The 27,568-nt window shown below is 43.7% G+C and overlaps 1 protein-coding gene across 5 annotated transcripts in view; it reads left to right on the forward strand.

Annotated features, from left to right (window-relative positions):
- Positions 1-27,568, forward strand: part of AFF1 (AF4/FMR2 family member 1) — a 197,542-nt gene that overhangs the window by 31,810 nt on the left and 138,164 nt on the right. For 2 of the 5 annotated variants that reach the window (XM_043448190.1, XM_043448191.1), the window contains exon 1: positions 26,105-26,549. The exons of the other annotated variants lie outside the window; for them this stretch is intronic. In XM_043448190.1, coding sequence (XP_043304125.1) covers positions 26,533-26,549 — 17 coding nt within the window. In that variant the 5' untranslated portion in view covers positions 26,105-26,532. Of the gene's footprint in view, positions 1-26,104; positions 26,550-27,568 lie in introns of those variants that run through there. 5 annotated transcript variants of the gene reach the window in all.

Consider the following 27,568-nt stretch of genomic DNA (forward strand, 5'->3'; position numbering starts at 1 on the left):
TAGATTGCTTTTATATTTATCTTTCTTACAAGATTCTGTCATGGAACCAGCTGATTAAGAACTGTCATCTTTGTGTCTCCTGGGGCTGGCATTGTACCTAGATTCAGAAGATACTCAATGAACTAATTAAATAATTTAAAGATAAATAAGAATTGGCCTCTACCCATCAAGAAATGGTAATGCCTGTTAGTGATTTGCCTGATGTTTTTCTCTCCGAATAATTTAGGATGTGCTTTTAAATATATCAACATTCCTTCATAGCCCCTTGTAGAATTTTCTACACCCATAAAGGCAGATGTATGACATTTTCCTGAGGTCTTTGCCCATCACAAGAACCATGCTTCTTTTTTTGTTTTAATTGAAGTATAGTTGGTTCCCTGGTGGCTCTGCAGTAAAGAATATGCCTGCAATGTAGGGGATGCATGATACACGGGTTCAATCCCTGAGTTGGGAAGTTAACCCTGGAGAATGAAATGGCAACCCACTTCAGTATTCTTGCCTGGAAAATCCCATGGACAGAGGAGTCTGGACAGAGGAGCCTGGCAGGCTCCAGTCCATGGGGTCTCGAAAGAGTCCGACACAGCTTAGTGATTAAGCAACAAAAGAATAATTAATTTATGATATTAGTTACAGGCGTAACGTACTGGTTCACTATTTGTATAGGTTATACTCCATTTAAAGATTACAAAATAGTAGCTGTGTCTCCTTGTGATGTACACTGCATCCTTGTTGCCCATCTGTTGTATCTCTTTATCTCCTACCCCTATCTTGCTTCCCATCGTCCCTATCCCCAGTGGTGACCACAAGTTTGTCTTCTTTATCTGTGAGTCCATTTCTGCCTCCTTATGTACACTCATTTTATTTTTTAGATTCCATGTAGAAGTGATAACAGAAGAGTATTTGTCTTAGGAACCATGCTTTTGTGACCTTCCATGGGAGGCTTACACTAGGGGAGTCTGGGAAATGGCAGGTCTTGTGAAAATAAGCTAGTCAGTGGGTGGTAGGTAAGCTGAGGGAAAAGATTTATGAGCCACATCCTGTTCTGCGATGCCGGTGCTGGGGATGGGAGAGTGGGAGAAACTGCTGCGTAAATTACAAAGGCAGTTCAGGAAATGCAGTCTGCCCTGGAGGGTCTCAGGGGGACCCTGTATGGATCCCTTTTCTCATAACACGTGGATGAAGGAGAATTGGTAGGGGTAAGTCTGCATGGGGCTTAGGCTGGGTTGTGATCAGCCATCTTTTAGAAGGTGGAAAAAGGAACAGAAGACAGAGAGAAGGCAGAGTGGGCCCCAGAATCATCTGTGGTTTCATAAGTGCTTGCCGAATCAATGGAGGGAGAAGGAGCCGTTTGGTGAAAGCAGAAGATCTCATTTACTGGCCTCAGCGCTCACACGGTGCCCTCTGCATGGAGTGCCTCTCCGTTGCTTCGTTAATGTGGGTAGGTTTCTGCTCTGGCTCCAGATGTGTAGGTGAGGTTCTCATGTCTGAGCTAGAGGGTGAATTATTTGGCCTGAGTTGTTTTTTGTTGTGGTGGTGGTGGTTGTTTTCTGCAGGTTCCTTTTGCAATGAAAAACACTCGAATGAGTTCCTCAATAGGAGATTGGATTCTACATTAGCTAGATCTATGAAATAGAAAATTGAGTAGTTATTAAAAAGGATAAGATAATCCTATGTGTATCAACATAGCATGATATACTACCTAAATTATGGAATAGAATCCCAGGTATTGTCTGTTTTTATGGATAGGAGTATAGAGCTCTATCTGTGGCCGTAGTGGCAAAGTACCCCCCTACCAGTGGAGGAGACATAAAGGATGTGGGTTCGATCCCTGGGTCGGGAAGATTCCTGGGATAAGGAAATGGCAACCCACTCCAGTATTCTTGCCTGGAGAATCCCATGGACAGAGGAGCCTGGTGGGCTATGGTTCAAGGGATTGCAAAGAGTTGGACATGACTGAAGCGACTGAGGATGCATGCATCTATCTAGACAAACATGCATTAAAATGAATTTGAAAGGACAAGCCCCAACCCTTGCAACATTAATTTTCTTGGGAATAGGATTATTCTGGTTGCTTAGTGGAATGACTTAGTGGAATAATTTTTTATTCACTGTGTGCATATATTAATTTTGTAGTCAGGTTTAAGATATTAATGAATGTTTTCTGAAATACTTGAAAAAGTGAAGGAATGGTTCCTCATCCTGCCACTTCCTTAAGAAAATTAAAATATTACACAATCATTTATTCATCCAATAAAGATTTGTGTTCCCATTGTATTCCAGGCATTGGTCTGTGAGATGAGGCTATCGTAGGAAATAAAACCAACATGCGTCTACTTTTCTGGTGCTCATGTCTGTTGGAGACAAGGAGTAAATATGCAACAGGTCAGGTTATAAAGCAGGATTGGTGAGGGTAATTAGTGTTGGGTCTATGAGGGGAAGTTATGCCATTTTCTTCTAGGTCATCAGGAAAGGCCTGCTCTCTGGTCAGGCAGTATTTAGACAGAGACCTGAAGGAGATAAGCCAGACTAGGAAGCTGGGGGTGGGGAAAACTTTTCAGGTAGAGAGAGCCTGTGCAAAGGCCCTGAGGCAGTGTGTACTCTGCAAGGCAGCCAGGGTGATGGAGGTGGGTGTGGCTGGATGAGAGAGCTAGTAGGAGGCCAGGTTGTAGAGACACTTGTAGCTGTTGGAAGTGAGATGGAAAGCCATTTATTTGAGTGTTTTGATCAGAGGAGTAGCACTAAACATCTCCCTTGTGGGTATGAGCAAAAGCAGCTTAGAGGAAACTGTCTCTGCATCTCATTTCACACAGAAGGTCCAAGGTTTGGTGGTGGTGGTTTAGTTGCTCAGTCGTATCCTACTTAGCAGCCTCATAGATTGTAGCCCACCAGGCTCCTCTCTTCATGGGTTTTCCCAGGCAAGAATACTGGAGCGGGTTGCCATTTCCTTCATCCAGGGGATCCTCCCAACCCAGGAACCGAACCCGGGTCTCCTGCACCGCAGGCAGATTCTTTACCAACTGAGCCATATGGGGACCCAAGAACATAAAACATTACAGAGTAGGGATCAGGTCCTGACTTCTAGCTGTCACTTCAGCACTCTGTTATACAGGTAAGGGTATCCAACCAGAGAATTTCCGTTTCCTAGTATATGATGAGAACACATTATTTTTAATAGTTAGATCTGTGATTAATTATTGTGAACACAGCCCATGATGCTGTGTAGAATGTCCAGGGGTTTGGGTCTCAGTCCTCTTCTTCCTTGAATATGACGCTTCTGATCTCTGATATTTGCTAAAATTCGGGGTCAGAGTGTAAGTTCACTTTTTCCATGACAGGGTAGGGATGCACCCAACAACGAGCTCTTGTGTTGCCCATAGGTACTGAGCAGTAATTTAATTTACCTGGAAACTTATGTGCTCGTTGGGCATACATTCATGTTAAGAGTATACTTGTCTCTTATAAGGCTAATAAATTGAAGAAGTCACTTCATCAGAAGTTTATCAGGGGTTTGCAATGTGCAGCACACTTTGCTGATTAGGATTGACAGATATATGTATATATATACACACATATACACACTATTGTAAAATACACTTCATCATAGCCAAAAGGCTGGGAAGCGATCATGTGTGAAATAGATAGCTAGCAGGACCTGCTGAATAGCACAGGGTGCTCAGGGTTCTGTGATGACTTAGAGGGGTGGGATGGGAGGAGGGGGTGGGAAGGAGGCTCAAGAGGGAGGGGAGATATGTATATATGTAGCTGATTCACTTCCTTGTATTGCAGAAACTAACACGACTTGGTAAAGCAATTATACTCCCATAAAAACAAGAGAACAACAAAACACTGCACTGTGTTCTTTCAAAGTTATGGCAATACCAAGTCTTCAAGGAGTTTACAGTCTGTTGGGTATGACAGGCAAAAGCACAGATGTTGTTACAGAGTTGCACAGATGACTGGAAGTGCAAAGGAGAGAAAGATGGATTAGGAAGGGAGGGTATGTGATAGGCTTCATGAAGGAGGTAGCAGTTGAATGGGATATTGAAGTTTGGGGCAAAGCCTTGCTCAAGGGACAGCCAGAGGAGTGACATGGAAGGAAAGAGGTTTGGGGGAATGGTCTATTTCAACTGGATTAAAGTCTTCCCTGGTGGCTCAGCTGGTAAAGAATCTGCCTGCAGTGCAGGAGACCCAGGTTCAATCCCTAGATTGGAAAGATCCTCTGGAGAAGGGAATGGCTATCCACTCCAGTATGCTTGCCTGGAGAACTTCATGGACAGAGGAGCCTGGCAGACTGCAGTCCATGGGATTGCAAAGCGTCGGACATGACTGAGCAACTAACGCTTAAAGGATCTTCAAGAGGAGAAAAGAGGGAGGCGGTGGTGCAATGGGTTCATTGCATCTAGGCCTTCCGCGTCACTGTTCAATGCAATAGCCGCTGGCCACGTGTGGCTGTTGTGCCCTTGCCTGTGTCTGGTCTGAACAGAGACCAGTCCTGATGTCCTGGAAACACACAGTACACACAGATTTCAAAGACTTGGTCTGGAGAAAAATGTCAAAGATCTCATCATTTAGATTGGTTACAAGTTAAACAATGAAAACACTTCTGGGATATATTGGTTTTAAATGAAACATACTTAGAATTTACCGCACTGGCTTCTTTTTACGATTTTAATGTGGCTCTTGGCCAATTTAAAATTGCTAGTTGTAGCTGCCAGTATTTTTCTCTTGGTCACAGCTGATCTAGGCTAAGCCTGCTTGGTAGCCCTGGAAGAGAGAGTAAAAAAAAGCAGGGCAAATGGAAAGAAGGCGAGGGATGGAAGAAAACTGGGAACGACCAAGCTGTAGGATTTACACTTGTTGGTTTTGGGAGGTCAGAGACACCCCTGAGGCATCCGGCCCTGATGTTGCAATCGACCTGAAGAAGTGCTCTGCAGCACGGAGGCGTTGGAGGGAGGAGGACAATGATTTCATTTTGGTCCTGTTAATCACAGTCTGTGCTTGCTGTAGGGAGGTTCCTTTGGCAACAAAAAGTGGAGCTGGCAGAGGCCAGAGGCGGGGAGACCAGTTAGGTTGGGTCCTATGCCCCCATCACACCTGGCAGCTGCAGCCTCTGGGAGGAGGGGTCAGGGTGAGAGTGTGATACACTATGGAAATAATGCTTAGTAGGTTATGCTGAATTTTACATTGGGCTTTCCAAATTCCCATTTTTTCCCCTTAAATTCCCACACCCTTTGCAGTAGGGGAAAAAAGTGTGCAAATTATGGTGTGATCCTCCAATTTTAATGCAGATATTTAGACTAGCACAGCAGCTTACCTTTCTCATTATTTTTGGAAGGAGATTGATTTGGTAAAGAGATGGGAAGTTTCCAACTCAGATTTGCTTAGCTTTATTTCCTAGAATCAGAAGATGACTAAGTAAGTTTTTATTGGACTCTACTTGTGGTCCAATGGTAAAGAATCTGCCTGCCAATGCAGAGGAGAAGGCAATGGCACCCCACTCCAGCACTCTTGCCTGGAAAATCCTGTGGACGGAGGAGCCTGGTAGGCTGCAGTCCATGGGGTCGCTAAGAGTCGGACAGGACTGAGTGACTTCACTTTCACTTTTCACTTTCATGCATTGGAGAAGGAAATGGCAACCCACTCCAGTGTTCTTGCCTGGAGAATCCCAGGGACGGGGGAGCCTGGTGGGCTGCCATCTGTGGGGTTGCACAGAGTCGGACACGACTGAAGTGACTTAGCAGCAGCAGCAGCAGCCAATGCAAAGGACGCAAGTTCGATCCCTGGCCCAGGAAGATTCCATATACCACAGGGCACCTGTGCTCTAGAGCCTTGTTCCACAGCAGGAGAACCCATTGCAATGAGGAGCCAGTGAACTGCAAGTAGCGAAAGCCCACGAGCAGCAACAAAGACCCAGCCCAGCCAAAAATAATAAAATTGACTTTTAAAAAGGTTGAAAAAGAAAGTTTTTATTACGAAAGCTTCCCCCTCCCCCTTTTTGGAGGTTTTTCCTTGATTCATTTATTGAGTGAGTACTTATGGAATATTTACTATGTTAGATGGTGTGTTAAAATCTGGTATCTCAAAGATGATCAAAATATGAGGGGTCCCTGTCTGTTTAACCAGGAAGATAGCTGCACACATAAATTATGAAACTGTGATAAATGCTGAAATGGAAGTGCTGATAAAATGTTACAGGATCACAGAAGGAGGTGACATGTGTGTGTGGTCTTTCTGCTAAGAACCAAGATTCTCCTGATTCATTATTGCTTTCATTTTTGGCGGGGGGGGGGGGGGGGGGGGGGGGGGGGCTTTGGCCTCATACCGTCTTGCTTGAGGCAATGCTGTGGCAGAATTCCACTTAGTCCTACTTAAACTTGAGAGTTTTTGTAAATGCAGGGATTTATATTAAATATAGACTCCTTCTTGTGGCATTCCCATCGTTGTCATTTTGGTTGCTGTGAGGTCGCCTTTCTCCTAAGATTTTAACTGCAGATGAAGGGATTAGACAGGAAATGCCATCAAGAATGGCTGACTTGTGATTTCCTGAAAGGGTGGTATGTCTTCTAATTAACAGTATTCATCTTGAGTATCTTGAAAGCCAACAATGTGAAACCGCAGGAAAGCATTTGGTACACATTTAAAAGAAAAAGCTGGATGTAATGTTTTGCTCACATGGGTTACATTCAGAAAAGAACTTTTGTTGACTAGCTAAAGATGGGGGTCACGACACAAAGATGAAGCTATCAGGTTGTAGTGTGGGGATTCTGCCATCCTTTCTGGTCTCGGATTCCAGGCCCCCTTTTCTTTCCCAGTCTTATGAATACTATTGACAGTCCTGCCTGGAGGACTTGGCGGGTAGTCCAGTGGTTAAGACTCCATGCTTCCCATGGAAGGGCCACGTGTTCCATCCCTGGTCAGGGAACTAGGATCCCATATGCTGTGGTCAAATTTATATATATATAAAGACAGTTCTTCCTGGATTTTTCCCAGTCGGCTCCAGTTCTTGTACTTCCAGCTGACCGCTGCCGCCTCCACCCCCTTCGTCTACTGGAAGGATCTTTCTAAAATCATGACTGCTTTAAAAACTCTACTAGGTCATTGCTGCCTAAAGAAAAATATTGCGGGCATCTGCAGCCTGCTGGGCACCCACCTCTTGAGCGCTTTCTCTACTTCTCTCCTGAGCTACTTCTAGTGCAGCATGACTTCTCATTGTTTTTCCCTAAAAGCCACGTCTTCTCATGCCTCCTGTTTTTCTGACCATGTTGGTCCCAGGCCCGGAGTCATCTTCCAGCGCTACTTTGTTTTCCTAGGGAAATTCTATTTATCCTACCTTAACCTTTATTTGGTTTCAGTTCAACAAAAGTTTATTGAGGGCTTCCTGTGTGCTGTGTGCTAGGAATACAGAACTCATTAAGACAGTCTTTCTTTTTAAAGGATTGGATAGTGTAAGGAGGCAGATATACAAATATTTGTTAATATTTCCTATGTCGTAGGGTTAGGTGTTGAAAATATACTGACAAAAGAGTTATACTTCCTGCCCCTCGTGAAGCATATGTTCTAGTGGGGGAGACACAATCAAGTTTTAAAAATGGGTCTGTGAGACATACTATGAGCAAGGGACAGCCATTGATCTGAGAAAGCAAGTAACCTGGGTGAGTAGGAAAATCAATTCTTTTTGAAGAATTGAAGTGGCTGCGCTGCTGGGCATGTGGGATCTTAGTTGCCCAACCAGAGATAGAACCTGTGCCCCCTGCAGTGGAAGCTTGGAGTTTTAACCACTGGACCATCAGGGAAGTCTCCTGGAAAATCAGTTTTAGATAAAATAGAGTCAGGATTGGCTTCTCTAAGGAGGTGGCATTTTAAAAAAGACATTTAAAGAAGTAATTCCAGTAAAGCATAGCAAAGGTTAATTATCACAGGAAGGGGACGACAGAGGATGAGATGGTTGGATGGCATCACTTACTCAGTGGACATGAGTTTGAACAAACTCCGGGAGTTGGTGATGGACAGGGAGGCCTGGCGTGCTGCAGTCCATGGGGTCACAGAGTCGGATATGATCCAGCGACTGAACTGAACTGCAGTAGAGAATACCTATTGGTAGAAATGTAAATGCAGTTGACTAGTTATAATCCACTGTGATACACTCAATGATGTAGGGATGTAACAAAAGGTACTTTGATCATGGGAGGGGCGCCCAAAGTTTTTATCACAATGCAGTGGAAGTGTTTGTGAGGGGTGGCTGATGGGCTTCCCAGGCAGAAGGGCAAAGGTTTGACGCAATTTGAGTTGTGTTCACAGAATTTAAAGTAGTTTGATATTACCGAAGCTTTATAGTGCAAAGAAAGCCCAGAGGCAGGACTTGAGGCAGAGAAATAGGTGGTTACAAAAGGATCCCTGAGTGCCAGAGCTGGGCTCAGCTCAGCCCATGCCCACTATCTAGGACAAGGTTTTTTTTTTTTTTTTTTTTTTTAGTTCTACCAGTTTATTGCTACCAAACCATCTCCCTCCACTCCCGTGCACACATGCTCAGTCATGTAACCCCATGGACTGCAGCCCGCCAGGCTCCTCTGTCCATGGACTTTCCCAGATAATCTAGAGTGTTTTTTTTAATTCTGTAACTCAGTTTCTTCATCTGTAAAACTGAGATGATGGTAGCAGCAACCTCATCAGGTCATTGTAAGGATTAAGTACTTATAATAAAATGCTCAGAACCATGTCTAGCACAGAGGGTGGTGGGGGTCCCGAACTTTGCATTGACTTATTGTAGACCCTTGAAGGGTTAATTGCAGTGGAGTGATTCGCTCATGGGTCTCTCTTTCAAGTACCATTTTAGAGGGAGTGTGAGCGTGTGTGTTGGGGAGGAAGGGGCTGGAGCTGAATTTTTGTGGGTTCTCTGAGCTCACCTTTCCCCCTCATTCCCAGCATAATTACTTGTTCCTCCACCTGGGTTCCCACAACGTTTTTTTCTCCGCGGTGGCATTTTCCCATTATGTTTTATAGTTCGAATTTCTCACAGAAGACTGAGTTCCCTCAGGGTGTTAAGGACTATGGTTACTCATCTTTACATGCCAGTGCCAAGAATAGTGCCTAACACTGGGCATACTGGGTGCTTCAGGAGTGTTTGTTGCATTTATTTGAAAGGTTTATTAGGGAGTTGCCTCAACTTATAATTTCAGGAGAAAGAGCCTCCCATGGAAAAGTCTGGGCATGTTGCTATGGCAGGGTGTTTTCATTCTTGCATACACCAAATATTTATTGAGTGCCTACCGCACATGGTGCTGTGGGGATATGAAGATGAATCAGCTGTGTATTCTGCCCTGGGTTGTGTTGACTCTTACAGTCTTAATTGTGGGTGTGAGGGAAAAGGTAAATGGTTGCTGATAGGTTTAATGAGAACTAAGCTATGAAGTGGTTTAGTTGTATTGGGGTTTTTGTTTAGATGTCTAATTACTTCGATCAAAGAATCTCTGATTTATTTTTTTTTTAATGCTGTCTCATTGGTGGTGGTAGCTCATTTCTCATTGTTACATTTCATGTTTATATCATGACAGACTCTGTCTAGTAAATTGCACAGTGTAAAGTTTCACGGGAAGCCTGCTCCTTTCTCAGATTGTAATCCTAAATAGAAAGGATTCCACCCATGTGGGCTGGGGGTTATATCCTTGGCCTTGGACAAAAAAACCTTCCTGGATTCTTTATTTTTGAACGACTTTTTCTTGGACTCCTTAATCAGTGTTTGGTATTACATTAGATTAGAGGCTCTTAGTTACAGGTTTTTATTACAGAAGTTTTAGGCTTTTGCCATGTTTGATCCTCCCCTGGGGAAGGAAATGGCAACCCACTCCAGTATTCTTGCCTAGAAAATCCCATTGACTGAGGAGACTCCAGGCTACAGTCCATGGATTCCAAAGAGTTGGACACCACTGAGCGACTAACACTTTCACTTTCACTCAGGCTTTTGCTGGACTTCCCAGGTGCTGCTAGTGGCGAAGAACCTGCCTGCAAATGCAGGAAACATCATGAGACGTGGGTTCAATCCCTGGGTTGGGAAGATCCCCTGGAGGAGGGCATGGCAACCCACTCTAGTATTTTTGCCTGGAGAATCCCATGGACAGAGGAGCCTGGAGGGCTACAGTCTGTCCGGTTGCAAAGAGCTGGACACGACTGAGGTGATTTAGCATGCCTGCAGGCTTTTGCTTGTGTTGGTCTCTGTTTTTGTCACCGTAGTTCTCTGATACCTGTCAGCTATTCCACCACTTTTTTTTTCTTTTTTAATGGAAAAGGCAAGCTTGCTCTGCTGTGACCGTTTACTACTCTTTGCTTAAACTACCTCTAAAGCCTAGAAAACCCTTTCTCTTTTACCCAATGAACTACTCCATACTGAAAGTTGCATCAGATGCTCTCAACTCCAGTGCTATGCAGACCACTGGGGTGCCAGATGAGCTGTTCATCCTTGGCCTTCCCACACCCTCTGCCCACCTGTGTTAGCATAGCAGGACCAGGTCCCGGGGCAAAAACCCCTCAAATGTGTGTTGATTAGATAAACTGGCATGACTAAAGCCTGTGTGTGTGTGTGTGTGTGAGTATGGAGGGGTGTATTTAGATGACTCAGAATTAAGGATTATGTTTAACAGTTCTTTATTTTTGTGAAAAGCTTCTTTGAAAATTCTTATTCTAAAATATCAAACCTGTCAAAGCAGTTACATTTTCAAATGTCCCTTTACGATGAAAAGATGCTCAGTCATGCATGAGAAGAGAGATGCAAATGAAAGGACACTACTCCATCATATCTTGTCTGTCAAGATGGTAAAAAGCACAAGTTTTTGACAGCATGTTTTGTGGATAAGACCGAAGAGGGGAAAGTGCCGTGCTCTCATAGCTGATGGGAATGCCTAACGAATAACCCTATGAGGAGAATTTGGCAGTAGGCTGCAAAATTACATTGGCACTTACCTCTGCTCTAGCCAGCTCACTTCTAGGAATTTATCCCCAAGATATACTGGCAAAAATAAGAAAAAGATATCTACAAGTTTGTTCATTACAGACCCTATGTGATAGAAAAAGATTGGAAGTAATCCAAATGTCAACAGGGAGTTGGTTTTAAAAAGTAAAGAAATCTGGTTCTTTGGGACTAACCTGGTGGTCCAGTAGCTAAAATCCTATGCTGCTAATGCAGGGAACCCAGGATCAATCCCTTGTCAGGGAACTAGATCCCATATGACACAACTTGAGTTTGCATTCCAGAACTAAAGATCCCACGTGCTGCAACTAAGACCAGTGCAGCCAAATAAATAAATATTAAAAATAAAAAATTTGGTCCTTCAACACAATGGAGGATTATACAACCATAAATAAAGAAATGAGGACTGTCTTTCTCTTTCTCTCTCTCTCTCCTTTTTTTTTACTGGTGTTTGATCTCTATGATATATTATTTGAAAAAGTAAGATGTAGAATAGTATGTATAATTGTGCTATCTTTTACTTAGGAAGGGAGGAAGAATATGAAAATGTATATGTATTTGCTTATATTAAAGAATATTAATAGGATAAACCAAAAGTTGATGGTGGGACAAAAACAGATGCTAAACTCTCCTGAAGGTACCTTGCTTTGTGGCTCACTTTGGAACTACTAGATGCTGCACATAATTATAAACCAAAACTTGAGTCAAAATTGGAGGGGGGAGTGATCTCTTTAAAAAATGAAAGCAACAATGAACAGATGGATTTAATAGTTTCTGAAGGTGTTTGTTTATTGAGAGGAATCATAGTCCTTACTTTGCGCAGTTCCAGTGTGCACAAACTTTAGTTACGTGGTTTGAGTGACACTGGACCCTCAACACAGTGGTTCAGATTTCAGTTGGCACAGCAGCTTCACAAAGTATAAACTTCGCTGCTAGCTCATTACTCCAAACATCACTATATAAATAACAAATGGCCTCCGGATCCGTAATCAATCATATCACTTTTTTAAAAGCCTTTTGGTGACTGGTCACTGAGTTGCTCATTTAGTTCATGCAGAGATAGCAAAGCGTATCTTAGTTTGTTGCCTCCGTGTGCCCTAGTGATAAACCAATATGACATTTTCCACAAATGGATAATTGAAAGGGAGAACTGGCCAACAAAGACAAAAGTGCAGGAGAGAAACAAAAAGTAATGATGCTGGAAGTGAAATTCTGATAGAGCATAAATGAACTCAAAGACCAAATCGCTGACTGGGCGTGTGCAGCCCTGAATGAGCAGAGTGAAAGTAACTTACTGACATAAATAAGCAAAGTGATGGAGATGGGAAGGATGAAGATGTCCCAGGGGAAGCAGTGCCTCAAAAGCACTCATGTTAAAAGAAGTCCTGGAGATATTTCACCACCCTGAAGAGCATTGGATGAAATGTTGGAAGTTGAGCCATACTTAGAAATGAATATGGCAGTCTGCCAAGGTATAGAAAAAAGATGTTTGCTTTGTGTTGTGAGTTAATGTGGCAAGAAGAAGTCAAGCACCTTTTAAAGAACTCTTAGAAAGTTTTTTTAAAAAACAAATACTGGGTTGGCCAAAAAGTTCATTCAGGTGAAAGACCCGCATGAACTTTTTGGCCAACCCAGTCAAATCATTCAGTTCTCAAATGTGTCTGTTTCAAATCATAGCATACTAACTAAATATTAGTTTACTATTTTGTTCATTTCCTTATAAACCCATAACCATATAAGTTACTTACAGTTTTTTGGTATGTTATTTATGTATACTTATGTTGCATATGGGAGAAGGAAATGGCAGCCCACTCCAGTGTTCTTGCCTGGAGAATCCCATGGACAGAGGAGCCTGGCGGGCTGCAGTCCATGGGGTTGCAAAGAGTCCGACATGACTGAGCACACAAGCAGGCATGTTGCATATGGGGCTTCCTTGGTGGCTCAGCTGGTAAAGAATTGCCTGCAATGTGGGCGACCTGGGTTCGACCCCTGGGTTGGGAAGATTCCCTGGAGAAGGGAAAGACTACCCACTCCAGTATTCTGGCCTGGAGAATTCCATGGACTATACAGTCCATGGGGTGTCAAAGAGTCCGATACGACTCAGCAACTTTTAAAAAAAAAGGATCCTGTTTAGATCTGGGCACACCAGATCTTGAAGACTAACTGGATATTTGAGGTTAGCAAAAGAAAATTTTATAAATATTAATGAAGATTAAAGGAAACATTTTAGGTGGGGTAATAGTATTGTGTGTGTGTTTTTTAAAGTCTTCAAATTAAAGTCTATTTAAGCCTGGAAAACCCTGTACTTGAATTTCTTACCTATGAAATAAGGAAGAGGATTGAATGTCTGTTTTCTGTTTTTCCTCTGTTCCTCATATAATAGCCACTCCCACTGATTTTTCTTCCCCAAATCTTACTATTATATGCAAGCCGTGGTGTTGCTTGTACTTAAAACTTTATTTAATCAGTGTACCTCTTGGGAGGGTGGGGGGGTGGGGGTGGGGGTAGGTAGGGGAGTGAGGGGGGGATGGGCTGGAGCAGGAACTCCAGGGCTTCGGCTGAATTATCTAATCGGCCCTAGGAAGCTGCTCTGAGCTTTTCTCCTGGTCAGGGATCCCTTCAGGGTAGGGAGGTGCATGGCACCCTTGCTTTGAATTGATGTGAAAGCTCAGTCATGTTCTACCCTTTTCGACCCCATGAACTGCAGCCTGTCAGGCTCCCCCGTCCATGGAATTCTCCTGGCAAGAATACTGGAGTGGGTTGCCATTTCCCTCTTCAACCCTTGTTTTGGTAATATCCAAAGAGCCTTGGTTGACTGTCAACATCAAAGAGATGTGAAGGAAACACTGGGCCATGGAATTCACCTCCCAAGAGCTGTGTGCTAGAGCTTACAACACAAGTTCTGGAAACCCCAGGTTCCCCAAGAACAGTTTCAGACTGCCCACACAGAGGGTGCCCTCCAGGAGCAACTAACCACCAACTGCTAGGTACCAATGGTGCATAGGCCAGGGAGATGCTTGCCAAAGATATCTTGGGTAACATGCTATAGATGTCATCAAAGTTTATTGAAAAACTCGGGCTTAAGCATTACATTGCACGTATGCAGTAGGAGTCTGGCCAGAAAGAGTCTTTCCCAGGAACCTGATTGAACTCTGATAAATAAATGTATGAGTGTTAGAAAAATTGGGTAGAAAATAGTTTTTTGTTTATTATTTTATCTTGGTCTGTCAGCTGTGATCCACTTATATGAGGGTCTTTGAAAGCTACAGCCTACATGTATGGCCCCTTGCAAAAATACATTTGTTAAAGAGAGGGAATTGCTGTTAGTTGAAATTATTTCAGCCAAGTTAGCTCTTATTCCAAAACCACTTTCTGTTCAGAAAAGTTTGTCCTAGATGACACTGGGCTTTCCAGGTGGCTCAGTGGTAAAGAATTGAACTGCCAATGCAGGAGACTCAGGAGACAAAGGTTCAATCTCTGGGTCAGGAAGATCTCCTGGAGAAGGGAAAGGCAACCCATTCCAGTATTCTTGCCTGGAGAATCCAGTGCACAGAGGAACTGGGTGGGTTACAGTCCATGGGGTCGCATGTGAGCCTAGATGAGTAACTATTGCCCCCCCAGACTCGGTCATATTAACTTGCAGCTGTGCAGACTTTCCACCACCATCTTTTTCTGAAGGGTGAAAATGACATCTTCGGTGTGACTTGTGAGTTCTGGTGGGGGACTTTAGTGTTCATGGTACCTGAAATATCAGGTTGAAAAAAGGGAACTTGAGTTCCATGTTTACTTCCAATTGCTTTTTGTAAATAGTCATAGAAAAATGGCAGATCCGCTGGTCCCAAACATTGAATTTCAACCCCAAATATTCCTAAAGGAAACCAGACCAACCAACCATGATAACAAATGACCAGTTGCCTTTTGCAGAAGCCATCCAGCTGGGCTCAGAAGTCAAATTTGGGAGTGAATGTGATGAAACACAGCTAGATGGCAAGAAAAATGATTTCCTTAAAGACTGTAAACATCAATCATCCTATGACTGTTCCCTCTAGAGGGTGTACCTTCTCTGGAGAGGCTGCAGGGCATGGTGATTGAGAATGGAACCCTGGAGCCAGGGTGCTAGGGTCATAGCTCAGTCCCACCACCTACAGCTGCATGACTTAGAGAAAATTACCTGACTTCTTGGACTTCACTTTCTTTACCTGGAGAAGGAAATGGCAACCCACTCCAGTGTTCTTGCCTGGAGAATCCTAGGGATGGGGGAGCCTGGTGGGCTGCTGTCTATGGGGTCGCACAGAGTCCGACACGACTGATGCATTAGCAGCAGAGCAGGATGGTAATACTGTACTTGGCTTAACAGCTTGTGGTGGGAATTAATTTAATATCAGCAGAGCACTTAGAGCAGGACCAGATATACTGTGGGCAGTCAGCAAACCCTGGCCATTCACATCACTAGCAAAATGATTCCCAGAACCTTGCTTTTCACTGTGGCCAAGCAAGTGTCTCAAATACATGTACTGAGAAATACTCTCATATTTGGGTGAAAGTCATTTTTTCTGTGAATTTCCAAGTGAAAAGTGTTAAGCCTGTTAAGTTGTTAAGCGTTTGAAGGCATGAGGCCAGTGACTTTGAGGTGTCCAGGGCACTCACAGCTTCCCAGCTCAGAATTCTCAACTTGACCCTTCTTTCTGAGAAAATAGGTGATACTGTAAACTAAAATTACTGTAATTTTCTTTTTTAATTTTTTTCTTTTTAAAATTTTGCTACACTGCTCAGCCTATGGGATCTTAGTTCCCTAATCAGCCATTGAACCTGGGATCTGGCAGTTAAAGTGCTGAGTCCTAACCACTGGATGGTTAGGAAACTCCCACTGCTGTGGTTTTCTCTTTAATGAATCCATCCTTATGCTTAAAACTATTGAATTAGCTCAATAACTTATAGGCCCTTGGTTAGGAAAAGCTTTAATTGGTTGTGAATCAACTTTTTGTTCTTTAGATTTGTTTTACAGTTGACCCTTGACTATATGGGTTTGGACTGTTGAAGTCCACTTGTACCGGGATTATTGACAGTAACTGTGTACGTAGCACTGCAGAATCCCAGGTTGGTTGAATCTGCAGATGCAGAATCTCAAATATGGAGGAACCTCAAGTATGGAGGGTGCACTGTTAAGTGGAACATGGTATTTCTGCAAAGGGGGAAGGGTGCCTCTAATCCCTGAGTTGTTTGCATCAACTGTATTTTTAAGATTCTTAGAACTTAGAAAATGGAGCAGCTCTTTTCATTGGTTACAGTAAGCTCTTAAAAGATAAGTATTAAAATCCAAAAGACCTCTTTTATAGGGTTGCATAGGACTTTGGATGGTACATGTGCTTAATAAATGTTGATTTGATTTCATCTTAATTTTTCCGTTTTGCCTGTGACCTAGTAGTCATTCAGTCATGTCCGACTCTTTGTGACCCCATGGACTGTAACCCACCCAGCCCTTCTGTTCATGGAATTCTATAGGCAGGAACACTGGAGTGGGTTGCCATTCCTTTCTCCAGGGGCTCTTCCTGACCCAGGGATCAAACCCGGATGTTGTGCATTGCAGGCGGATTCTTTACTGTCTGAGCCACCAGGGAAGCCCATGTAGGAGACAGAGCTCATGGTAAATAAACCTCAAATAAAACTCCCCTGACTTTGGGGACGAAATCCTCCATCCTCAAATGGAAAGTAAAATTGGTACCCCAAATTAGATTCTGAGTTGGTGGAATTTAAACATTTGCTAAGTATAAAAAGGAGCGCATTTAGAACAGGCCTGGGTATCACAAGAGATGTCATCAGTTGATGTCATCTCTCTTATGTATGCAGAAATCAGATCTTACTGTTACTTAAAAGCTGCAATTTACTGAGCATTGTGGCTTGTCTGTGTATGTAATTTTTTTCCCCCTCACAAAAGGAAAAAACAGGCCTGCAAAGAAAGACTGGGAAATAGCCTCTTTCTTCCAGTTCTTACATCTTCCCCTTTTCTTACATGTAATTAGGAAAATTTGAGAGTGGTTTGAAGGGGTGGAAAAGGCTCCAACAACAAAGAGGACTGTTGCAAAACATTGTTCAGAGATTAATGTTTTAGACCGAAGGTCAAGGAAATATCAGTCACTTGTCTTTGAGAGGTTAAGCAATTCATTTTGTTGTTGTCTGAGTTTTCCATTTATTTATTATTTTATTTGTAAATCCAATTAGTCAATTACTTTAAGGAAGATATTCTAATTTGATGACACCTTAATACTTTAACACGGTTTAAATGAATACGAATTGAATATTTTTTAAGTGTAGTTAATGTACAGTATTATATGTTACAGGTGTACAATACAGTGTCTCACAATTTTTAAAGGTTATACTCAAATAACATTTGAGCTTATAGTTATTGTAAAATATTGGCTATCCTCCTTGTGTTTTATGATGTATCCTTGTAGCTTATTAAAAAAAAAAAGTTATTATTTGTTTGGCTCCACCAGGTCTTAGTTGCAGCATGAAGGATCTTTGTCGTGACATGTGAACTCTTAGTTGCAACATATGGGATCTAATTCCCTGACCAGGGATTGAACCGGGGCCTTCTGCATTGGGAGCGTGAAGTCTTAGCCACTGGACTGGAAGTCTCACTTGTAGCTTATTTTACACGTAATAGTTTGTACTTCTTAATCCTCTACTCCTAATTGCCCCTCTCCTCTGCCTTCTCCCCACTAGTAATCACTAGTTTATTCTCTGCATCTGTGAGTCTGTTTCTTTTTGGTTCTATTCACTAGTTTGTTGTAATTTTTAGATTCTATGTATAAATGCTCTCATACAGTATTTGTCTTTCTCTGACTTAACTTCACTTAGCATAATGCCCACCAAGTCCACCCATGTTGCTGCAAGTAGCCAAATGTCATTTTTGATGGCTAAGTAGGATTCCATTGTATATGTATACTAGACATGTTCTTTATCCAGTTAGACATTGATTGACACTTAGGTTGCTCCCATATCTTGGCAACTGGGTTAGGCAAGTCTTAAATGTTCTGTATTTTATAAAGCAATGTTTCTCAGACCTTAATGGGCATACAGATCACTAGTTTAGTTCAGTCGCTCAGTTGTGTCTGACTCTTTGCGACCCCATGAACTGCAGCACACCAGGCCTCCCTGTCCATCACCAACTCCCGGAGTCCACCCAAATCCATGTCCATGAGTCGGTGATGCCATCCAACCATCTCATCCTCTGTCCCCCTTCTCCTCCTGCCCTCAATCTTTCCCAGCATCAGGGTCTTTTCAAATGAGTCAGCTCTTTGCATCAGGTGGCCGAAGTATTGGAGTTTCGGGATTTTACTAAAATGCAGATGCTAATTTGGTAGATCTGGGATGGAACCTAAGAGTTTGCATTTCTAACAAGTATTCCATGCAGGGCGCTGCAAGTCTGATTCTGTATTCCTCACTCGGAGGATCAAGGCTCAAAAGCAGAGACTCTCAAATGTGGCTGCACATTAAATCACCCGAGGACATTTTAACAAATACAGATGCATGGGTCCCCCTCCAGAGATTAACTGACTTGTGATGTGGCCTGAGTGTCAGGAATTGATCAGTCTCCCCCAGGTGATTCTCAGATGTGTAGCCAAGGTTGTAAACCACCGCCCAGTCTGGAGATTTGGTTTCATTAGTTCCCTGCTGGCTCAGCAGAAAAGAAACCACTTGCCAATGCAGGAGATGCCAGTTCAGTACCCCAGTATTCTTCCCTGGGAAATCCCATGGGTAGAGGAGACTGGTGGGCTACAGTCCATGAGGCCACACAGAGCCGGACACCACTTAGCAATTAAGCAACACAGCCCATAGTTCACATCCAAGGGGAAGTTGTTGTTGTTCCAAAGGGGAAGTACCTGCCTTCAAAGTGATGTCCTCTGTGTGGGAGTTTTTTGTTTTGTTTTTTTTCTATTTGTCCCCTTTTCCTTTGAATCTCATGTTTTGAAAGAGTCCCTCTACCAAGCAAACTCCATTTAAAACAATTTTGTTTATTTTTCTATTTTTAACTCAATCTGACCACGTACAGTTGTCAGCTGGACTTCCGGATCAGCATGAGTTAACAACTGGTGTTGCTACACTCAGTTGTCATGAGCTCCAGAAAAGCCCAGAGCAGAGTAAGTCATTCACACACTTTCCATGGGCAAATATGTGATTTCCTTTGGACTTTCAGAAATGTTGAAAATAGTTCACTGGTCTCCAGTTGCTTCGTTGGTGGACCCAGGTCAGAGTCCAGGGACTGCATGATGAGAGAGTGCCTCAGGTTGGCTGTGTGGCGGGCATTCAGAGGCAGGGGGAAATCTTGCCTTCTACCCCTCCAGCAGAGTTCTTCACAGTTTTGTTCCTTAATTATCTGCATTATCTTCTGGCTGCCTTTCCCATAAACAAACATTCCCTTCAATCTCATCCAGCCTCATGACTTGATAGACATGAGAGTTAAGAGGTTTTAGTAGGTAAAGGGTGTGAAGGTAAGATATCAGAGAAGTCTTCTGAGAAGAACTGCCTTGGTTGGGATTTGTTCCCTGGTGGCTCAGTCAGTAAAGAATCCGCCTGCAATGCAGGAGACCTGAGTTTGGTCCCTGGGTCAGGATATTCCCCTGGAGAAGGAAATGATGACCCACCTCCAGTATTCTTGCCTGGAAAATGCCATGGACAGAGGAGCCTGGCGGCCTACAGTCCTTGGGGAGTTGTAAGAGTCCAACATGACTTAGGGACTAAACCACCAGCACTGGGTGTCTCCAACTGGGGAAGAGGGGAAGAGGCATTCCAAGAAGACTGTGCAGAGATGGTGAAAAGTATCTGGCTGGAGGGCTTTTGTGGTAATAGGGTGGGGAGGGGACTGAGGGAGGTTGGTGAATGAGAAAGAAAGCTACTGATGTTGGGCCAAATTGGGAAGGGTATTAATTAGATGCCCCTGTAACAAGTTTATTCTTCAGCTGGAGGCAGGGAAGACACATTGTTTTTTTTTTTTTTGTTTTCCTTCTTTTTTTTGGTGAGAGAGTAACATCTGATAAGTATTTTAGGAACAATATATGCTTACAGTGGGACTGAAGGCTGAGTGGGGAGAGACTTGGCAGAGGAAACACTTCTTACTAAGCTATTGAAAGAGTATGATGATGTATGAAGAACCTGAACGAAGAGAATGGTAGATGTTCTGGAAAGATTGAAGACATTATGGTTGTTTCAAATTTCCAGTAGGAATCAGATGATGGAAGACTCAGCGAATTGGTACAATATTGACTCATTAAATATAAGTTGGTAGGTTAAGGATGTGTACGGTGGGCCATAGAGCAGTGGTATCTAAACTTGAGTGTGAAACACAATCACCTCAAGGGCTTGTTGGACCACACCCACCAAGTTTCTGCTTCTGTAGGTTCGGGTGGGGCCTGAAAGTTAGCAAAGGAATGCAGGCCTGGAGTAGCAGAGGAACCCAAAGAAACAAATGAAGACAGAGAGCAAGCTGATAGAACTTCAGCCCAGCCATATCAGTAATTAAGATAAATGAATAAACATATCAGGTACAAGGCAAAGATACAGCGGACTTGGTTTTCAGTTCAGTTCAGTCGCTCAGAAGTGTCGACCCTTTGCAACCCCATGGACTGCAGTCCGCCAGGTTTCCCTGTCCATCACCAACTCCTGGAGTTTGCTCAGATTCATGTCTGTTGAGTTGGTGTTGCTCTCTAGCCATCTCAGCCTCTGCCACCCCCTTCTCCTTTTACCTTCAGCCTTTCCCAGCATCAGGGTCTTTTCCCATGAGTTAGCCCTTTGCATCAGGTGGCCAAAGTCTTGGAGCTTCAGCTTCAGCATGTCATTCCAGTGAACATTCAGAGTTGATTTCCTTTAGGATTGACTGGTTTGATCTCTGTGCAGTCCAGGTGACTCTCAAGAGTCTTTTCCAGCACCACAATTCAAAAGCATCATTTTTTTTGGCCCTCGGCCTTCTTTAAAGAAGTTTTCCCTGGAGATATGCAAACAGGCCAGTTTAGTAGGAGAAAGCTCATTCTTGAGTGGAGAAGTGGATTAGATGATCTCCTTTGGTCTCCTTTCTGGAGTTAAGATTTTGTCTAGTTTATTTTCTACAATAATGATAAATTATTACATTGCAAAAATGGTAAGTTAATAACAATATAGATAAATGTTCATTTTATAATACTTAGAATATTTTTAAATGCCCAGAATAAGAAAAGTCATTCCATCCTTCCAGCCAGGCATACCTGTAGCTAGCCTTTGGTACAGAGACCCACTCAGTCTTTTGGATACACAAATTTATTTTCAAGTTTGATGAAGTGGGTTCATAACAAGTACACTGTATAACAACCTTTCTTTAACCTTATACTATATTTTTTCATGTCATAAAATATTTTTGTAAAATGCAAGGATAAAAGCATTCTCAACCCAGGAGGAGAAAAAGCATTTTGAGACTGATTAAATCTATACAGCTAGTCTCAAAATGCTTGTTCTCTCCTGGGTTGAATATGCTTCTGCATGTCCCCTGATCTGCTAATTGAAAGTCCTCTGAATTCTGCCTTCTGCTTTTATTCCCAAGAATGGAATCAGCTAACCATAAAGAAGGCAGAGTGCCAGAGAACTGACACTTTTGAACTGTGGTGCTAGAGAAGATTCTTGAGAGTCCCTTGGGCTTCAAGAAGATCAAACCCATCAATCCCAAAGGAAATCAACCCTAAATATTCATTGAAAGGACTGATCCTGTTATGCTGAGACTTCATACTTTGGCCACCTGATGCAAAGAGCCGACTCATTGGAAAAGACCCTGATGCTGGGAAAGATTGAAGGCAGGAGGAAAGGGGGGTGGCAGAGGATGAGCTGGTTAAATAGCATCACTGATTCAATGGACATAAATTTGAACAAACTCCGGGAGATAAGGGAAGGTCAGGGAAGCCTAGCGTGCTGCAGTCCCTGGAGTTGGAAAGAGTCTGGCAAGACTTAGTGACTGAACAACAATAACCCCTCCCCCTCATCCCTTCTCCGGTGAAGACTGTCCCCTCCCTGTCTAGAGAAACCACCCTTTGCAGATCCAAGCAGCAGCTCAGTTTGAATGATGGGTGGCTCTTGGCATTTCTGAGGTGATACATTTCACTAAGTGAATAATCCTTTCGGGACAGCCTCCCAAAGTGCCTTTTTTATACCCAGGAAAGTGTTTTTGGGCAGCTGGGAAGAATGAACTTGGCTTTGTGGGAAGAGGTTTGTGTTGGAGTTACAGTTCTGGAGGGTCACTGATGTTTTTGTCCAAGATAGCATACAGACGGAGAGATAAGGGACATTTTCTAGCATCTTATATTGGTTCCTGGATGTATGAGCAGAAAGAATTATAAAACACAATGAGTTCTTCCCAAATAGAGACAGAGGTATCATGTAAGTCCACAGAGGAGAGTTTTGAGGAAGTTGGGATCACAAAGCAAGCTGACCACTGTTTGTTTAGGAAGTTTGGCCGTGATGGCAGGTGATTGGGCAGTAGCTTGTAAGGATAAGAGACTGATATGTGGGGGAAACAGCCGATTCTAGAGAAAGCTGTGGCAGAGAAAATAGGTGAGCCTGGAGCTTCATAGTACCAGAAAGTAAGGAAGTGCTTAAAAGGCAAAACAGATGGAAGCAAGTCAAAGGGATCAGGAGCTGATGGGAAAGGGCTTCCAGTGGCCAGAGCCAGAACAATCTGAGCAATAAAACCCAGGGTAGAGTACTGGGTTATAGCCCAAAGGATGAAGTAAGTATCTATGAGTATATGCTATACTGGGGCTTCCCTGGTGGTTCAGACTGTAAAGAATCTGCCTGTAATGTAGGAGACTCAAGTTCGATCCCTGGGTTGGGAAGATCCCCTGGAGAAGGGAATGGCTACCCATTCCAGTATTCCTGCCTGGGAAATCCCATGGACAGAGAAGCCTGGAGGGCTACAGTTCATGGAGTTGCAAAGAGTCGGACAGGACTGAATGACTAACACTTTTCACTTAGCAACTGAGCAACAACATACTCCTTATTTGTAAGGTAAATTGGGTTCATTAGCTGGTCCAGTTTGAGTGAACCTTCGGGGCCAAGGATTCTTCACCTGAAGTCTATGGAGCCTCCGATCCTCCCCAAGTGGGCTGCATGAGGACCTTAAACATCAAAGTATAGCAAGTATTGTGTGTATGGGTCTGTATCCTCAAATCTCATCAGGAAGCCAAGGAATTCTGTGCCCCCAAAAGGTTAAGAATGTCTTTTGTTCATTTTCACTGCTGAACAAGACTGTAGGTTGGATACAATGGTGTTTTCAAAACACTTGGAGAAAATCACACCCACATGTGTACTGCAACTTCTTCAGCCACAGGCAGTATCCAATTCCAGAATCATTTCTCCCACACTTTCCTATAGTTTTGTTAGAACTATTACCAATCAAGTGTAATCCCACTTCAGTTTCAAATTACCCTCAGTAATTTACATTACAAATAATTTCAAGAGCTCTGGGAATGTCAGGTGTACTGGTGATCTGTTGATTTCGGATTTCCTTGCATGTGAATATTTGCTGTATTCTTTCATTTCCTCTTCTTTAGTGGATTAGAACAACACAGTTCACTGGGGAAAATGTAATTTTAATATAAGTGATTTTACATTACTAGCCAATGATAAATGGAAATTTTGTGAGTAAATGCCATTATGCAGTATTGTTTCTGCTGCTTTTATATGTCTAGTACCAATTTAAAGCATAGATGATCATGGTTGGTATTTAGAATAACTGTGAGAAAGATGGGCTAACAGGTAACCCATTACTTGTTAACATAAATAATGTTTTTCTTTTGAGAAAAACAAAACTATTTCCAAAATTAAAAACTTTAGTAAGAGAAATAGCATTATGCAAATCTCTTTACTGTCTAGCTTAATAGAAGACAGCTGGATTCTCATATCTGTTTCTGAATTCAGTGTGTTGCAGTGTTATTTTGGTTGAAATCTATGAAGAAAATGAGAAAATGTAGCCTCACACAGGAAGAGGAGGAGTACTTTAATACCTTTTTTGATATTATATCAAAACTCTACAATCATAGTTTCCTAAAGGTTAGTTGCAGTATAGAATCTGGAGTCATTTCATTGAGCTATTTTTAAACTTTCATATATTAAAATCCATTGGTCTTTCCTGCATTTTCAGTGGATCTTTTACCCATGCATGATTTTGTACTATTTAGAAAATTTTGGTCACTAGGTTAGGCAGGTCTTCTAAAGCCACACTCCTTACTGTCCTTACCTCATCAGGGATGTCTTTAAGTATTGGGAAGCTGTCAAGCTCAACATGACAGGTGTCAAGTTTTCCAAAATGCTTCAAAACTCAAATTTTATCATTGGCAATAAATACTGTCAGTTGTTTTCCTGGAAGAAACACTCATTTTGTTCATTTTTGTGAAAATGACTGCCAGGTAACAAATCAGTCAGTCAGTTCAGTTGCTCAGTCATGTCTGACTTTTTGTGACGCCATGAACTGCAGCATGCCAGGCTTCCCTGTCTTTCACCATCTCCAGGAGTTTGCTCAAACGCATGTCTATTGAGTTGGTGATGCCATCCAATCATCTTGTCCTCTATTGTCCCCTTCTCTTCCTGTTTTCAATCTTTCCCAGCATTAGAGTCTTTTCTAATGAGTCGACTCTTCAAATCAGGTGGCCAAAGTATTGGAGCTCCAGCTCCAGCCTCAGTCCTTCCAGTGAATATTGAGGACTGATTTCCTTCAGGATTGACTGGTTTGATCTTGCGGTCCAAGGAACTCTCAAGAGTCTTCTCCAACACCACAGTTCAAATGCATCAATTCTTTGGCGATTAGCCTTCTTTATGGTCCATCCCTTACATCCATACATGACTCCTTTCCCATTTTGTCACAAAGAACACCAAAATGACCTGTATGCAAGGGTCAAGATTTAATAAAAGTAGTAATCCCTACTGGTCGTTTCATTAAGGATATATGTAAAGGAAACACTTTTTTTTTAAACTGCTAATGTGTGGTGAAGAGCCACTGCCTTGTTGAGTGATAAGGCTCCAGCAGTTTCCCCACAATTGCTTTTGCACCATCAGTGCAAATGTCAGCACAGTGAAAAGGACAGTGTCTTTGTGTTAGTCTAAAAATAGCTGTGACCTTTGAGAAGGTCTCAGGGACGCCCGGGAGACCACGGATCCCACTTTGAGAACCACTATAAAGATGCTTTTGTGCCTTCCTCCTGCCTCATCAGCCCCCACCCCACAGCCTTGCAGTTTTCAGGCAGATGACAACATTTCTCTGTGCATGGCTCCTTAGCAATACAGTCTGGAGTAGCTCTGCAAGCTTGGTGCCATCGTCATGATTCTGGGTGGCAGGGGGACATGCATTTAAGTTTTCAGCCCCCTACAGCCTGCTGCTGGTCCCCAGGGAGATGCTGAAGCCCACCGTTCCCCATGTCCAGCGACGTTGTCTCCTGCTTAGCTCTAGGCAGAGTTTAAATGCCTTCCCTGGTCCCCTTAGTAGGACACGGTTTCGTTTGTACTTGCAGCGTTTAATATATTGTCGGCTTGCATCCTAAGTTATTTTCTAAAAACTGGTCAGTTCCTTAATGACTTCTTTCAGTGCCAAACGAGTTGTTGCCTTTTCGTGTCTGCATGTTGTCAAGTAACAGAGAGGGCGTTTTGTAAACATTTGTTTCAGTGAAACGAAATCAAAACTGAAAGCCGACAAAGTCAAACAAGTGTGCGGTAGTCGCACATTTCCTGACTGCAAGCGTTGGCATGATCAAAAGTAGCGAACTTGGTCTGCTGCTTTGGGTTTTTTTTGTTGTTGTTTTGTAATTCTTGGTTCACTTCAGGCTCTGGGGCCCCAATATTCAACACTGATTCAAACCGGGGCTGGAGTTCGGAGCGCCGGGGTATTGAGTGTTCCGGCCGTTTGTGTACATTGTTAAAACCTTGGCAGGAGAGCGGCCGCCTGGAGCCTGCAGGCGGGGCTCGGCTGCGAGCGGGCCAGCTGGGCTGCGTCGGCACTCGGGGATCCGCGCCCCCGCCCGGCGCAGCCTCGGGCTCGCCCGGCCGAGCGCCCTGCCCTTTTAAGGAGTCGGGCCGTACCACCAGAACTTTGTGGGCGGGGGTGTCCGCGCGAAATCGGACAACTCGAGGTGAGCCCAAGGACGGTTTCTTTTCCCTGCGAACGCGGGCCGCCGTGCCAGCGCCGCTCGGCGGGAGCTGCGCGTTGGTGGGCCTGGCGCCGAGGGAACCCGCGCGGCGTCCCTTGGTCCGGAGTCTCCCGCCGGGATCGCGGTCGCTCTCGGCTTCGGACGCGACGCTCCCCCGCCCGGTCCGGAGTGGAGCGCGCCTGCAGAGGCCCCAGTGCCCGGATGTCTATCAGGATTAGCGCGAGCCAATACGCTCGGAGCCGGAGGCTGCGCTGAGGACGCCCGGGCTCGAGGAGCAGGTAGTCCCGTCACCTCGGGGAGTCGCGCTGGGGAATCGTCCCCGCCCGGCCCCGGCAAATGGTGAGCGCGGCGCCGGCAGGAGGGCCGCGGCTTGGAGGCGCTGATGGACGGCAGACCTTGAGCTCTACAGACTGAATTATGGCAGCCCAGTCAAGGTAAGGCAGGCACCGAAAGAAACTTTTCCAAATGTGTGTGAGCGGCGAGGGGGATGGAAGGTTGCAGGAGAGGGGTTGGGGTGCCGTGAGGAAGACGGCAGGAAGCAGCTTTGTCATTGCTTTCTCATCGTTATGTATGTCAGATTTTAAAAAGTAAAAAAAAGTCTGGAGAACGTACTAGACCATTTCTGCAGAGGAGAAGAAGAGGGGTCGAGTTAAGGATCAAGTTAGATTTCTCTCCTATGCCCCCCCCCCCCCCCGTTATTTTCAAGGAAATCAAGTTGGCTTAACCTGTCTGCCTTTGCCCAAATCATCCTTTAGTTTCTTTGTACACCTCCTTCAGGTTCTCCTGATTTTTTCCCCCTCCCTCTGGTAATGCCTTGAGCAGCATTTTGGAAATCAATTAACGCGAAACAGTTCGCCTTGGGGGTTGGTGGTTGAGAATTTGCCTGGTAAGTGACTGGAAATTTTACTGCCAAAATGTACGATCGCACATAAAACGGCACAGCTTTCGTGAATCTGCTGAGTAGGCAAAGACCAGGAATGTACCGGGATTGGTGAAGGGAGAGGATAATGAACAGCAGTTGCTGTCAGAGGAACGCTATAGTAAGAACCTCCAACCCTGGCTTTCCCTGGTTACCTTTTTTTTTTTTTTCCTTTTGGTAAATGAGCCTTTAAGAGGGATGACAAGGCATCAGTGATTATGAGATTCAGACTGCTGTGTGTGCTGTCATTTTAGTTGTGACAGCAATTGGGGCTAAAGGAGGCTTAAGAACTTAGATATGCCTTCTTTTTTAACTTTCAGTTTTATTAGAAAGTCCTTTGGTGTCACGTTTAAAATAATTGGAGGGCTCCTCAAGTTGCTTTTTGAGGTCGTAGAGTCATTTGGGGGAACCTTACAAGGCTAAACACAAGTCGGGTCTGAAGACCCAGATATGTCAGAGAAATAGATGCTTTCCTGTTGAAGTGTGGGCTTGATGAGTTTAAAATTTTTTCCTAAGAGAACTTTCTAGGAAGAG

Source organism: Cervus canadensis, chromosome 26 (assembly GCF_019320065.1).
Source record: "Cervus canadensis isolate Bull #8, Minnesota chromosome 26, ASM1932006v1, whole genome shotgun sequence".
Taxonomy (NCBI): domain Eukaryota; kingdom Metazoa; phylum Chordata; class Mammalia; order Artiodactyla; family Cervidae; genus Cervus; species Cervus canadensis.